At 33.1% G+C, this 15925-nt stretch overlaps 1 protein-coding gene across 3 annotated transcripts in view; it reads right to left on the bottom strand.

Moving 5' to 3' along the window:
* The window catches only part of LOC114326832 (esterase B1), a 95788-nt gene that overhangs the window by 15759 nt on the left and 64104 nt on the right, over positions 1 to 15925 (bottom strand). For all 3 annotated transcript variants that reach the window (XM_028275286.2, XM_028275287.2, XM_028275285.2), the window contains exons 5-8: positions 7201 to 7528; positions 4013 to 4160; positions 3250 to 3428; positions 2201 to 2351 (exon numbers count right to left, since the gene is read on the bottom strand). In XM_028275286.2, the coding sequence (XP_028131087.1) occupies positions 2201 to 2351; positions 3250 to 3428; positions 4013 to 4160; positions 7201 to 7528 (806 nt within the window). The remainder of the gene's footprint in view (positions 1 to 2200; positions 2352 to 3249; positions 3429 to 4012; positions 4161 to 7200; positions 7529 to 15925) is intronic.

Below are 15925 nucleotides of genomic sequence, written 5' to 3'. Positions count from 1 at the left end.
GGGATAGTATCACGAGGTTTTTTCCTGGTTTTCCCTCGTGATTTACTATGGAATCTCTAACGCGAGAATTTTACTGTCATCGTTGCATTTGGTTGTCTTTTTAAAGACAGATCACATGCTATGATTTTTTTGCGACGGATATTCTTGAGTTGGGATTGATTTCATGTAATCGAATGAACTATATTTTAGTAAAGTCGTCCCAGGAACGCAACTCATAAATATTGGCGATATCATTTTAAAGTCTTCTACTTTAAAATGTATAATATACGTCTGAATTGCCAATATAAATGAGTCAGATTAAATAAATTATTAGAAGAATTTTTTTACTTAGCAACAATATGTTTGTTTTATTTTAATAGTATTTTGTATTTTGACAACGAAATCCGATTTGGGCTTCGAAACGTTAATAAATTCATTTTTTAGTAAAATTGTGGCTTATTTCCCATAAAAAATACGTAATTATAAAAATGGTATACATTTTTATTTTATAGTCGTATTACTCCGTAGAGTAACTAGGTGCATTTTTCCGTTGGAACTTTACCAGCTGCAGACGGGGGATGTGAATTGCATAGTGTAGAATTCCTTTCCTCTCGTCTTCACTCCATCCATTTGACTTGCAAATTGTAGAAGTCTTGGAGGTGTCACCAGGAAAGTGTACCAATAAGTTTTCAATTTAAAAATCTTTTAGTAATATTTTTAATATTTTCAATATTAATAATTTACTATTAGGATTGAAAACTACTTCGTCTTTCAATGCCAGATGGCGCTAGCCACCTACTATCATCATTTCAGTTGCAATGGGTGGGAAAACCTCTCGATACTAATTAGTTAAAATATGGAGAACAGTGCCTACGTTCCTTCCGATGAAGGCTCCAATAAGAGCCGAAAATCGCGATTCAAGGGACTGGACTGCACTCCGTATTCTAATTGAAAGGTAAGATTGTTTTGCCTTCGCATTGCAACTGAATAAAAATGGTATACATTTTTATTTTAAAAAATATTTATTAAAAATAATTTAAAGCATGTACCAAACTCAGTTCATTTGTGTGCGTATAATTTAACATTTGTAAATTTTTCGTTAACAGTAAAAAGAGACTTGTTTGTTACGTAATACTTAAAAAAAATCAATAAAACTTCACCTTTTTCTCTATTTATTATATTACTCATATTTCTATTTAATACCCATTAGCATAAATTAAAAACAAAACCCACAGGAACTTTCCTGGTAACGAAGTGTCCTTATCATAATGGCACTTAATTCTATAATACACCGTAAATTAAACACACCTCCTGAATACTGACCTATCTTAGACTTATCTAGACTTCCTTAAATGTTCGCTAACATTTGTTGTTTAGGTCTTGTGTGCTTCCATCTATGGAACACATCATGCCTTAACATCTCTCGAAGGATCTGGATTGGGTGGTCTTCTAGCTCCGTAAATTTTACTCTGGTTTGTTCTTCTATCGTCTTCAATACTCTTACTTGCTTCAAATCTCTGAACAGGAAGCGTTCAGCTACGCATCTGCGCACTTGTGCGGCTTCTTCCAAGCATTTGTTGTGAGCTGCTTTTATATCCTTTTTGTTTGTGTTGAATTTATGGTCCCATGCGAGAGATGGATATGTTATGAGGGGGCTATGAGCAATAGTTTGATTTTCATTGCTAATTTGTTTCGTCTTCCAATGAGTGCTCTGATTGTTGCTCTGGTCATAGTGGCCATGTCTGTTTTGTGGACTGTTGCATTAACATGTGGTGTAAACGTTTGTCTATTATGATTCCTAAGTATTTAGATTCATTTTTTTATTCGATGGGTCTTTCTTGCAGTGTTAGATCATGACTATATCTTTTTTTTTGGAATGAGCATCTTTCAGGACTATCTCTTCCATTTTTGTTTGTAGCTCTACTATTGCAGTTAAGGGATCTGGAGTTGACTCCTGTTATTATAGACGGTTCTTCTGTATTCAGCAACACACCCAGCTCGTCGTCATTTAGAGAATATCTTTATATTACATATGCTGAAGTCATCCTTATTTCTCCTTGTCTCATCTGGACTTTAATTGCCGTTGCTTCCATAGTTTTTAATGCTGTAGTTTGTTGAAGAGTATTAATTATTTCTTTAAGGAATAAGCCAGTCCATGAATATTGTGATTAATGCAATACAAGCCTTATATTTATTAGTTTAAACATATTTTAACACTTACCAGGTAAATGACTTAAACCTTTTGCTATCTTCAACGCATTGAGACCTCCTTCAAAAACAAATTTATAAAAATAAACTGGCACATCGGATGTTTTAACATGGTTTTCCACAGCAGCTACTATCCCAAGAAAATACAAAGAAGTTGAGAAGGGCTAAAAATAAAATAAGTTAATTTTTTTTATATTATACAGTACCTAATAGAGATTTGCGTTCTTCTTATATTGTAGGCTCATTAGAGATTATGGCCCAATTTTAATCTTATTATTCAGCAAAGACCCTAAAATTAACGAAATGTCAGCAAAAAATCTAAGAGTAACCCATGGAGAAAGGGACCATGGATAGAGTCATGCTAGGAATCACTCCATGCTAGGAGAGGGCCATGGATAGGGCTGAGCCGCGTAAGGTAGGCCACGGGAAATATGTAAAAATGATATGCCCACATCTCTGAAGAGAAAAGTTAAAGAACAGTGCGTATTGCCGATGATAGCATACGGAGCAGAGACCCTAACATTAACGAAAATGTCAGCAGAAAATCTAAAAGTGACGCAGAGGACCACGGAGAGAACCATGCTAGGAACCACAAGGAGAGACCGAATACCAAGTAATACCATCAGGCAAAGAACAAAAATCAAAGACGTACTTAGTAAAATATGTAGCTAAAAAGAAATGGATATGGGCACGTCATGTGGCAAGAACACTGAACGAAAGATGGAATAGAAGACTATTGGAATGGCAACCGCGGGCGGACAAACGAAGCAGAGGTTGACCACCAACGCGATGGAGTGACGATGTAAAGAGAACTACCGGGAACTGGATGATGGTAGCTTAAGGCAGGAAGGCGTGGAGAAGCTTAGAGGAGGCTTATGTTCAACAGTGGACGATAACGGCTAGATGATGGTGATGCTAATGATTCACTTGACCAACCCGAATCATTGGAAAGAGAAAGAGTATATTAGCTATTGGAATGCATTAGCTTATTTAACCCTAGCTGTTCTAGATACCCTTAATGCAAGTAAAACTTGCACCAAATGATTAAAATCAGCTACCTACCAAATATTTGTCATTATGTCTTGTTGGTGCTGAGTAGTAATCTTGCAATTTCTTTTTAACTTCATTATATTTTGCACTACCCTCTTGTAGCTGCAAATCCCATGGTATTGCATTCTCTATTGACATGGTAGGTGGCTTAAATCGGGGGAATATTAGTTCGTTATATTCCACAAGCATTCCTATGATAAAAAAATATCAACTATAATAAATTAAAATAAAAAAATTAAATAAATTATAAATATTTTAAATGAATATTCGAAATGAATATTGTTTAGCCAAAACCTTAGGCTTGAAATAATTGAAGTTCATCCTCATCACTGGCTTAATAACCCTTTTTGGATCTTGATTTGTTTCAGGATTTCTCTTCATGCTGATGTCTTTCGTGCCTTTTATCTCAATTTTTTTAAGGTTGTTATATCCTTTCCTATCGTTCGATGTATTTCAGCTTCCATCTTACTCTTGTTCTTATTGCTGCTTGCACCTGTTTTCTCATTTTGTTTGGTATTTCATCTTGGCGCGATAATAGATATCCTGGTATGTTGTTTACGTTGAAAGTTGTATCCACTTCGCCAAATTCTATTTTATTTTGTGCCTTTGTATATTTATGTATTGCACAAGGTTTTCTTTCAAAGATAGCTAATAATCTTTCCTTGCTCTTTCCAGGTTTTGAACCAGCACCCTTCTTAATAATTAGTTGTTCATTAAATGACACATGAAGAATTAGAACTTAAAAAGTATTGTATTCATGATATCAATAACATACCTTCAGTCTTATTAGTACCAAAAATCATTGGCACTTTATTGTAATTTCCTGATCTAAATATTTCAATTGGGCTGCGGGTAATGAAAGCACTCTTATTAGGTTTTTCTATTACAGGTCCAACTGGTCTATAAACATTTGCACATATTGACTAAAACAAATACAGAAACAATATTAAATTACATATTGCAATAATGTATATTGGGTCTATATGGCTGACAAGCTTTAATTATTTAGAAACTACAAATCTTAAGATCTTCAAATGTTCTTCACAGAACAAAGCATAGAAGATTACCAGTAGGGTTTCAGAAAAGGAATATCCTCTATAGATGCTATCCATAAGCTAAAAGATGTGATAGAGAAAACATGCGAGTACGACGAAGTAACACATTACTTTTCCTTTTAACAGGCGTTTGATGACTAAACAAAAGAAAAATGATCCAAGACTTACAAGAGAGTAAAACACCAAATAAAATTATAACCATGTTAGAAATGAAAGACGAGATTCCCAAGCAACAACAGACATGGTAAGAGAAAGAAATAATAAAAATAAAAAATGGAGTAAGAACATAAGTACTATTTATTTTATCACTAGACAAGATAAAAAAAACTGTCAAACGTAGGAACTATAAACACAAATGCGATACAAATAATAGAATATACGGACGATATTTATAACCATAGTAGCCTCAGATAAAAGGGCATTAAAGAAAACCTTCCAAGACATAGAAAATGAAGCAAAACTGAGAGGACTTGAAATAGATGAAAGTAAAACAAGATGCATGAATGTAAGCAAGAAAAAGAAGACACAAATGACAAAACTGACAGCTTCGAAGAGGTTGAAATGTTCAAATATTGGAGAGTATTAGTCAACAGAAGAAATGAAAGTGTAGATATGAAAATTATATCGGAAAACTGTAGAAGAGGGACATAATGTTTCTGAATGTTTTATTTCTACAAAAATAAAAAAATGTTTGGAGATAAGAAAATAAGCCGAAATACAAAAATGCAAATCTACAAAACGACCATAAAACCAATAGTGATATATGTTTCAGAGAAATTTACATTAACAGCAAAAGAAGAAGAGTAACTGAAAATTTTTGAGAGGAAGATTATGAGAAAAATACTGGGACCAAAGAGGGAAAACGAAGAGGATGCAAGACAACGGATGAATCACGAAATACAAGAATGGATGGATCAAGAGAACAGAGTTAGAGCAATAAAAATGGAATGGATACCACCAGGTAAAAGAACCAGAGGCAGTCCTAAACTGAGATGAGACAAGTAAAAAAAGACTTAAGGAGTGTGGAAATTAGAACTATAGGAAGGACAATCAATAAGAATGGAACCATACTTACAGAAGAGAATGAGTTTATGGAGAGGTGCAGAGAATACTTTGAAAAGCTCTTGGAAGTGGAACAAGTAGAAGGAGATAAGATAGAACAAAACAAAAATCAACACACTCCACAAGAGCAACAGGAACAGATAGGAAATATAACACAGAAAGAATTAACAAATGTACCTAATCAACAAAATCAAGATGGGAAAAGCACCGGGAGATAATGATATAACTGCAGAAATGGTGAAATAAATGAATGAAGAAAGACAACAGGAATTACTATACATCATAAACCAAGCTAAAAATGAAAAGAAAGTACCACTAGACTGGCAGATAGGCATTATAACACCATTGTATTAAAAAGGAGATAGCAAAAAATGCTTAAACTATAGAGAAATAACACTTGGAAGCACGGTAGGAAAACTTTATGCTAGTATACTAGAAAATAGGATAAGAGAAAAACTGGAAAACACCTTTGAGGAGAGCCAGAGTGGTTTCAGAAAAGAAAGATTGACAAGAAAATATAAACATATTGTATGATCAGATTTTATAGAAATAGCTCTTAAAACAGAAAAAGAAATACATGTATGTTTCATAGATATGGAAAAAGCTTTCGACAGAATTAAAAGAGAAGATATTTGGAAAATACTGGAGAAGAGAAAAATTGAAAAAGATCTAATAGGATGCATCCAGAGTTTATATGAAAAAACGAAAAGCTTTTTAAGGACAAGAAATGAAAAATCAAAAGTATTCAACCGCAACATTGGATTAAAACAGGGTTGTGTCCTGAGCCCACTACTCTTTAACCTAGTACTAGATGACGTAATAAAAGAATGCAAACACAAATGGAGAAAATATAATGTAGGATATTGGAAGTTGAGAATGATACAAATAACAGAACTATGCTACGCAGACGACCTGGTGATCATTGGGGAGTCAGAAAAACAATTACAAGAAAATATAAACATATTGTATGAAGAGCTTAAAATCAGAAATATGAAAATAAACAAAGAAAAATCAAAAACAATGAAAATTGGAAGACAAAAAGGAAAACATGAAATAGAAGTAGATGGCAAGCAACTTAAACAGGTAGACAGATATAAGTATTTGGAGGTAATCATAAGCCGGGATGGAAAATTAGAAGATGAGATAAATGAAAGAATTGGAAAGACTGGTAAGCTGTAAAATATTATTAAGAGTAACTTTTTAAAAAAGAAATAAATACCTAAGAATATAAAAACGGAAATAGTAAAAAAGATTGTGAATCCCATTCTAACCTATGCCTGTGAATCCTGGGCATTAACAAAAAGGCAAAATCGTAGACTAATAACCACAGAAATGAGATTTTTGAGAACAATAGAAGGGAAAACAAGGAAAGGTAAAATTATAAATCAAACCTTTAGAGAAAGTCTGAAAATACATCCAGTTAAAACAACAATCGAACAAGGACAACTTATATGGCTCGGACATGTACTGAGAAGAGGAGAAGAGAAAATAGTAAGACAAATATAGGAAGCGAGAGATATGGGAAGAAAGAAGAGAGGAAGACCAAGAAAGACGTGGACAGAAGAAGTGAGGGAAGCGGCCATGGATAGAAGGAAATGGAAGGAAGTGTGTAAGAAAACGACGGAGAACCTAACTCCGTAATAACTCACACCGAAAGGTAGGCGAGTTCTGGATTAAGTAAGTAAGTAAGGAAGAAAGGACAATCAAAGAGAGAAGAATGGAAAAAAAGTATTGGAAATAGGGAAGTCATAACAAAAACTGTAAAACCAAACACAGTATGAGATGATCTCCCACGCCACAAAAAGGATCTTCAAGTGAAAATAGTCAATAAAATGTCCAAACTTACATCGTGGAGTTTTTCTTGTATTTTGTAGAGCTCTTTATAAGGCATATCGTTTAAAATTTCCAACGCCTCTTTTTCGCTTTGTACCACTTTACCCGCTTTCAATAGAAGTTCGTTGATATCGTTTCGCCCCCAGTTCCAGGGATTGAAGACAGTACCGCTCTGCAAAATGGCTTTATGAAATAATCCAGCACTTTTATCTGATAAAATATGAAAGTGGACACTAGAGGCTCCGGCACTGTTGCCAAATAACGTTATGTTGTTAGGGTCTCCATTAAAATGTTCAATATTTCGTTTTATCCATTGTAGAGCCAAGTTCTGGTCTTTCAGGCTAAAAAAAATAAATAAAGGTATTTAAGACTTCATTGAAATATTTTAAAAACAAAATCCACCATGTCGTAATCAATAAAAAATAGTTCAAAACGTGGTCATACTCCATGCTTGTTTATAATAATAGAAGCAAAGTAGATTCATAAAAATAATTATTTTTATTTTATTTTAATAATTATATTTTAGGGCACAAGAAGTATACACACGAATGCACTAAGAAATTAACATTTTCAAAATCAGAGGGCACAAGAAGTAGAGGACGTCCACGAAGAAGATGGATTGATGATGTGGAAAAAGACCTAAATATTCTAAGGGTCTAAAGATGGAGGGAAGTTGCCAGGAATCGACAGGAGTGGCGACTTCTTTGCGAGCAGGCCAAGATCCACAACGGATTGTTGAGCCACTGATGATGATGATATTTTAGGACAATTATTAAGTATTATATTAAAAAAAACTATACAAAAATATGTATTAAATAAGCTATGCTTCTCATGAGGATCTTTCAGTGCGTCACAGCTTTTCGATTTCTTTCTAATGCATTAAATTGTATGTGACTGAAAAAAACGCACGTCGGTGATTACATTTCGTCGGTGACATTTATTCTAGTTGTCAATATATGGCGCTATAATCAAAAAAAATTATTTACGAATTATATAATATATTTACGAATATAATCTATACAATTTATAAGAATATACAAATCAAACAAAATACCATTTTATAAATGCAATAAACACAATTGATTTGTGTTTATGCCAAATTGCAAATAAAATTTGACAACTGTCAGATTTAACTAAAATGTCAGGTTAGAATAAATGTTATAAATATATTATCACGGACTTACCTTTTTTTCTATCATTTGTGATACACTGAAAATGCTCATGAAAAGAAAATTATACATAAATATTGTAAGAGAGAGTATGATCGATGAGCATTATTTACTTCATTTCTTCCCAGGTAAGAGACGAAACCACTTTATAATTGCGTGAATTCACACTACCATTACCAACAAAAAGTTCTGCCTTAATAATAATACAAGAATAAAAAAAGAATGTGTGTGTACTTTGTACGCACGTAAGAAGTTATGCTTCTATTATATGATTTAAACGAAATTAATATACGTTTATTTATATTTTATTTAAATATTAAACTAATTTATACTTACTACTTCTCAAACATTTTTATTAAAACAGTGCCAAAAATTAAAATAATAATAAAAGAATAAAACACACACAAACGCATAAAAAAATGCCACAAATGATTTCTGAACAATAATTGTCGGAAATGTTTTTAAATACGTATTTTCTGAAAATAAAATTATATAATAAATATACTTACAATCATAAAATGTATAAAAAAAATAAAAAAATTAAAGTTTCTATTGGGGTTCGAACCCGCTTATCAGCGCAGTTAGTATTGAAATTCATTCACCTTAACCGCGCGTCATTATGTGCAAAGATCGACTAACTAAACGGATTAAACTTTTGACAGATCTGAATTAAATCAAATTATTTTAATTTTGAATTGAAATGATTTAGAATTGAAAAAATACAACAAAACATAGAGTAAGAAAACAATACATTAGGTGAATATTGATAGAAATTTTGATGGTAATCAAATTATGTAAACAAAAGTATTACATACTATGTATTTTGATAGGTTCAAATAGGTAGGTACCTATGAAATTTTTTATTAGGATACTGAAACATTTACAATTATTATTACGTATCTGTTGCTTTTAAAAACTATATAAAAAGTCACTACAATTATAAACTTTTTTGTTTCTGTCCTCACAACAATAAAACTAATATATTATACAACATTATTTGTTTACCTTCATATTGAACAATTATTTATTATTGACAGATCATTTCAACACCCAATCAGAGTCCGTATAACGACTTATACCATACTGTCGGTGTGCGCATGCGCGCAGATTAATAATAAATAATCACCCTCAATCTTAATCGCGCTTAAAGAAGTATAACTTCAAAAACGCCAAACGCCGTAAAAATGAGTGGCGCATACAATATTCCAGCTACAAAAGTTCTGATATGAATATTACGTGGCGCGAAAATGTATTTTCATTTTGATGCAAAAGAAAATTCTACAGTAAAACCTGTGTTACCGGCCACCTGTCAAAACCGGCCACTTGAACTAGCCGGCCAGTTTCAAAGTTCCCCAAACCAAAATTTGTGGACTACAAAACCTGGTATTAGTAGCGACTACCTTTTTATATCGGTCAATAGTTCTGTCATTTTTAGTGACCGTTATTGGCAGGTATTACTGTAGTTTTATTTTAAAAGATTTTTCCACAATATTTGCACAATTTGAAGAAACGCGCCACAAAAGAGTAACTTTGATACAGTTTAAATTTTGAAACTCTTTTGTGGCGCCTTTACTTCAAATTTAGCAAATATCATGGAAAAATCTTTTAAAATAAAACTAGAATTTTGTTTTGCATGAAAATGAAAATACATTTTCGCGCCACGTAATATTCATATCAGATCTTTTGTAGCCGGAATATTGTATGCGCCACTCATTTTTACGGCGTTTAGCAGTTTTTTATTCTTGTATCAGGAGTTTTTCAAAGTTATTTATACATAAATTAAATGTATAAAGTCGAATTCAATGTTTCTCGATTACACGTTAAGCTTTTTAAATGGTCGCCTTTGTCGCATTATCTCCCAAATGATCTAGTGTCCATCGAATGTACACTAGATTTTTTTCTATTCGAAATGGATTAAAAAAAATATTGGGATGGCCGGTAAATGAACTCGAAGTGCACGTTGCCAAATTAAATTTAGTGTCGTAACCACTACAACTATATAAACCATTTCGGGAATAATCGTTAATTGGATTACACTTTTGTAGCTTAATAACTTCTAAACGGCTTAACCGATTTTGATGACTAAACATGAGTTTGAAACCTATTGACAAGTAGTAGGGGAAGGTGGGGGAATACCGCGCGCGGGGAATACCGCGCACCATGTTTCTCGCCCTCTGAGAATTATTATAAAATTTCGGCTAGTGCTGATCTCTAGCGCTCAACCAACCAAATATTGTCAGTTATTGCAGATTCTGTAAAGTTCACACCCGTGGCGCTAATATGCCATTTTCTGTTTGCAATGTGGCCGTTATAATATTTTGCTACGACAAAATAAGCAAAGTAAGCCAAAGTGTTTAACTTATTTAGTTGTTTTTGAGTTGGTGTAAATCTATGGTGTTTTAGCCTTTGTTTAACCATAATTTATCTTACATTAATTACCCCACTTTTTTTATATTTATTATTGTTTGGAAAACATACGTGAGGGGTAATACTGCGCGGTTTTTACCCGTGTTGAGTTATGTGGTAAAATATTTATAATACTTTATTTTTTTATTTTTTTACTTTACATAGATTTTGTTGCTTAATGGCCTTTATTTGGGCCCTTTTTAGCTTATGTTATTAATTTATTTTTTTTATATTACCAATGATTGTTTATCAAAGTAGGCAATAAGTTTTTTGCCCAGTTTTAATTAAAGATTTAAGTTTTTTGTTTGTTTAAAAAATTTGTTCAAGAGGAAACGGTAGCGATCAACAGGTAGCGAAAACGCGTTCTAAAATTGCGGCTGTAATTTTGAATATTTTTTCGAGATATTTGGCACACGTATTCGTAATATAATAAAGAATGGCGGTACAGAGCCCAATTTGAAAAATATATTAATATGTGGAAATTACTCTGTAATTAAATACAATATTAAAAAAACGAGCCTGTACCGCCATTAAGAAGAACAAAAAAATACACTTTCTTCAAATAAACTTTTTTATCCGATGCCTAGATTTTGTGTCATTTTGGAACTACTAATGAAATAAAAAATTTTAGTACCTAGTTCCAAAATGACACAAAATCTAGGCATCAGATAAAAAAATTTATTTGAAGAAAGTGTATTTTTTGTTCTTCTTAATGGCGGTACAGGCTCGTTTTTTTAATAATGTATTTAATTACAGAGTAATTTCCACATATTAATATATTTTTCAAATTGGGCTCTGTACCGCCATTCTTTATTATATTACGAATACGTGTGCCAAATATCTCGAAACAATATTCAAAATTACAGCCGCAATCTTGGAACGCGTTTTTGCTACCTGTTGATCGCTACTGTATCACCAATAGTGTTTTTTTAATACTTATTTACATAAATATCATAGAATCTATCATAAAAGGCGCAATATTACCCCTGTCTGTGCGCGAAATTACCCCACGGGTGGGGAATATCCCGCAAATGCACTAATGTAGAAAAAATATTATTATTATTAAACTGTTTGAATAGAACGAAATTGAGCATAGCCAATTTTTGGCCAATACCATAGCCAACAGGCCAATGCAAATTTTATTTTCAAAATCAGTTTTAGCTGCTCGTAATCACCTTTTTCGCTTAAGGGCGTGGTATTTCCCACCTTCCCCTATCTGATGCATCTAAGGTCAAGTATGATAACTGAAGCTATTACAGGAATTATTGAGCATGAAAAACCGTTTTTTCCCATAGGAAATAGATTTGATCGTACTTGTGAATCCTATAACTTAAAAATTCGAATTTTCCCGGATATAAGGTATACACCTTTAGATTCGTCTAGAGTCCTTGAAAGCTTAACGCAACACTATTTATTTGGTGTATTTCAGGTTCTCCTGTCTCTTCTTGAACCGAAGATATAGACCCCCAAAAAATATGTCGCTTTGTACCTACCAAGTTCTATAGCTGGCTTACGGGTGGTCAAAAGTCACAAACTACACCGGTTCTGAATCCGTCCTCACCCCTTCTTCAAACACAGAAAAAAAATTCATACATATCCACAAACATTTTCCACTTTTTAAATAAAAATTGAGTGATTCTTCTGAGCTCGGTAACTTTTGAATGGTATAACCGACATTCAAAATTAGACATGCATCGAAAAGTTAATGATCAGTACTATCAGAAGCAGCAAAGGTCGAACTTAAATTTTAGAAATTTTTGGGAGTTTTGGGGACGAGAACGAAAAACAGACCATAAATAGGAATGGCCGTAAAATCCACAGCCTTGGGCCAAAATGGATGGTTGACATATGGATGGGTGAGTCTTTTCCTAAACTTTAAGATGGGAGTTGGTCCAATTTTCAATTCAGTCAGATTTAGAAAATCGAAAATTTCGTGTACCTATATATAGTGTCGCGTGTAGGGGGGGTTGTGCGCCACTGGCGAGAACTGCCGTTCTCTGGTAAAATAAAGGTAGTGTGAAAATACCCTGTTAAGAGGCTACATTAGCGCGTCATCAATATTTTTCTTTTTTCGAAAGTTCTACGAACTTTCAACAGTGCGTTGGCAGTACGTCAGTGACAGCAACACTATACTATCAAAAATGAAAGCACAATATTGTGATAACAATAATTATTATACTCATAGGCGCGCTAAGTGTTGCCAAGTCAGTCAAGTTCGATTTCTTGTTATAGATAATCGATGTTTAGTAATTCCAGAGTGACACCAAATCAAGGCACCAGATAAAAAAATTATTTGAATAAAGTGTATTTTTTTGTTCTTTTTAATGGCGGTACACACTCGTTTTTTAAATGCTTTATTTAATTATAGAGTAATTTCCACATACTAACATATGTCTCAAATTGGGCTCTGCATGTACATAGGGCAATATGTGTGCCAAATATCCCGACAAAATATTCAAAATTAAACCTGCAATCTTGAAACGCGCTTTCCGTGCGCTGATGTTGCCTCTTAAGGACTTTGGCCATACAAATTAGAAAAGAATCGTCAAAATCCATCAACAAGAACTGCGGATATACAGTAAAACCTCTGTAACTGACTGTAAAGGTTAATTACACGGGCAATTTTTTACCAATAATTGCTTGACATCACAAATGGATCAATCTGAAGTAATTAATGGTGCGATATGCAGCAATTTCAAAAATAAAATGCGGCAATGTTTCAGCAATAACACTAATCTGCAGAAGAATAAAAACTTGACGTTTTTATTTATTCATATACCTATTTGGGTTTTCATACATTTTTATTTTTACATTTTTCAAATATCGTTCACATAAAGACCATTGAAATAACACTATACACTTAAAAAATAGCAAACTTTTTCGAATGTTAACAAATATTTAATAATAAATATTTGTATTGTCAAACAAGCGAACCCCTTTTTGCAGATAGTACCATATATTTACTTTAGCATCTGCGTAACCCATTTACCTAGACACAAATTATTTTATTTGCGATTTTCAACAACTATATTTATTATGTACGTGAAAGTTTTGCGTATATATTATGTCAAAGTGCCTTTACTTTATCCGAACGTCCTTCGATATAGATAGATATCATTACATTTATTGAGATAGGTATGTTATGAATAAATGCTTGTATAGTCAGCTAGTAAAAAAAGCATTATAAAATTATTTTAAAAATGTAATTATGTTGTGCTTTTATATAATTGACAATAACTAAGCTAACTAAAATCTTGAAACTATTATTTATTAACTCTTTATTACATCATCATTCTCTTTACCCGTTACATTTTTCTGTATACATACTATCGGTTTACAACGTTCTCCGTCTTCCGATACCCGTTCGTCATTCCTCTCTGTCCTCACATTGATCTACTTGCAGACCTCTTTCATCCATGGCTTTACTTATTCCTATCTGCTAACTTTTCCTCGGACTGCCTCTTCTTCTTGTACCTTGCGGTTTCCAGTTTTGTACTTGTTTTGGGATTCTGTTCTCATGCATTCTTTGTACGTATTAGTTGTATTTCGTTGATGTCGTCATTTATTGTATGTGTTAATTATTAATCATTATTTCTCGTATCCGTTCATTGGTAACATGCTCTCTTCTTGACCTTCCTGCAGCTGTTCTCCAAAAATCCATTTCGGTAGCATCTAACATTTGTTTCCATTTTTCCTTCATAGGCTATACTTTATAGCTGTACATTATAATGCTTTTCACTACGGCGTTATAGATCTTTTTCTTGTTTCGATTATTTATCTGCTTGTGTCAGAGTACTGAGTTTAGAAGCGTAATTGCTTTTCTGCCCTGAATATTTTGTTCTTTATTGGCTCCGTCCAGTGTTCCGTCATTCGTGATTTTTATGCTAAGGTATTTATATTCGTTAAATTTACTGATTGTTTCTCCTCCGTTTAGTATCAAATCCTGCTGCGTTCCACCGATATTCATATAAATGGTTTTTGCTATGTTGATCTCTTGTCGCTATTTACTATATTCCTCTATTAGCTTTCTTGTCATGTAACAGATATCTTCGTAGCCTTCTGCTATTAGTATTTGATTGTCTGCGAAACAAAGAATATAAGTGCACGGTCATTCAATGAGAATCCCATGTTCTTGCATTTCCGTTTCCAATTTTTCAGAGCTTGTTCCAAATATATTTTAAAAAGTGTTAGAGAGAGGCAGCATCCTTGTTTGAGCCCTTTATTTGTCAAAAAATCCTTCGGTGAGTTTGTTTCTTCGTTTAATTTTCGTGGTCGTGTTGTTATAAAATTATTTAATTATACAGTCAAATTATGGTCGTCAAACCATTAACCTTGGATCTTTTGAGCACTGAGTGTGTTTCAAGGATCTACATCTCATGTTATTTAATTATTTTTATGATTTATATTTATATTTGTATTCTTCATTTCTGTCCATAACTTTACCGAAGGTCCACTGTCGAATGCCTTTTTCAGGTGAATATATAGGTACATGTCTTGCTTGACCGCTGTTTTCTTTTCCATGGCCTGTGTGATTGTAAATAGTTGATCAACTGTAGATCTTCCGGCTTTAAATCCTACTTGTTCTTCTGCCTCCATTTCCTTGTATTCGTCTTCTATTCGGTTTTTTAAGATCTTTCCGTATATTTTGCTGATTGTTGCTGTCACAGAAGTACCCCTGTAGTTGCCACATTGTTTTCGATCTCCTTTTTTGTGTATTGCTGATATATACGATAATTTCCATTCTTGTGGGATTTCTTTGTTGTCGATGCATCTTTGTAGTAGTTTCCTTATGTGCTCGTAAAGTCTTGGAGTTACGTTTTTTATCAACTCGGCTAAAATCCCCCAGGTCCTGGTGCTTTACCGTTTTTTAGTTCGGTACATACATTTTTCTACATAAGCTATACATACAGGGTAGGGAGGAAGTATGGAAACACGGTGATTTCTCGGAAACCGCTCGAACTATTTTTATAAATTTTGGTGGGTAGGGGTGACCTAATGCGGCCGATATTATAGTGGTAATTACACTGTTGTCAAATCTTTCGTTTTTCTGGAAATCTAATGAACTTTCTTATTTTAAATAGAATACCCTGTATGTTTTTTGCGTTTTGAAGTCCTTAAGAAATACTGATTATTTTTCATGTTATATTCCCTATACCTAAATGT

This window comes from Diabrotica virgifera, chromosome 3, assembly GCF_917563875.1.
Source record: "Diabrotica virgifera virgifera chromosome 3, PGI_DIABVI_V3a".
Classification (NCBI taxonomy): domain Eukaryota; kingdom Metazoa; phylum Arthropoda; class Insecta; order Coleoptera; family Chrysomelidae; genus Diabrotica; species Diabrotica virgifera.
The sequence above is the reverse complement of the archived record's forward strand: the minus strand, read 5'-3'. Positions and strand labels throughout refer to the sequence as shown.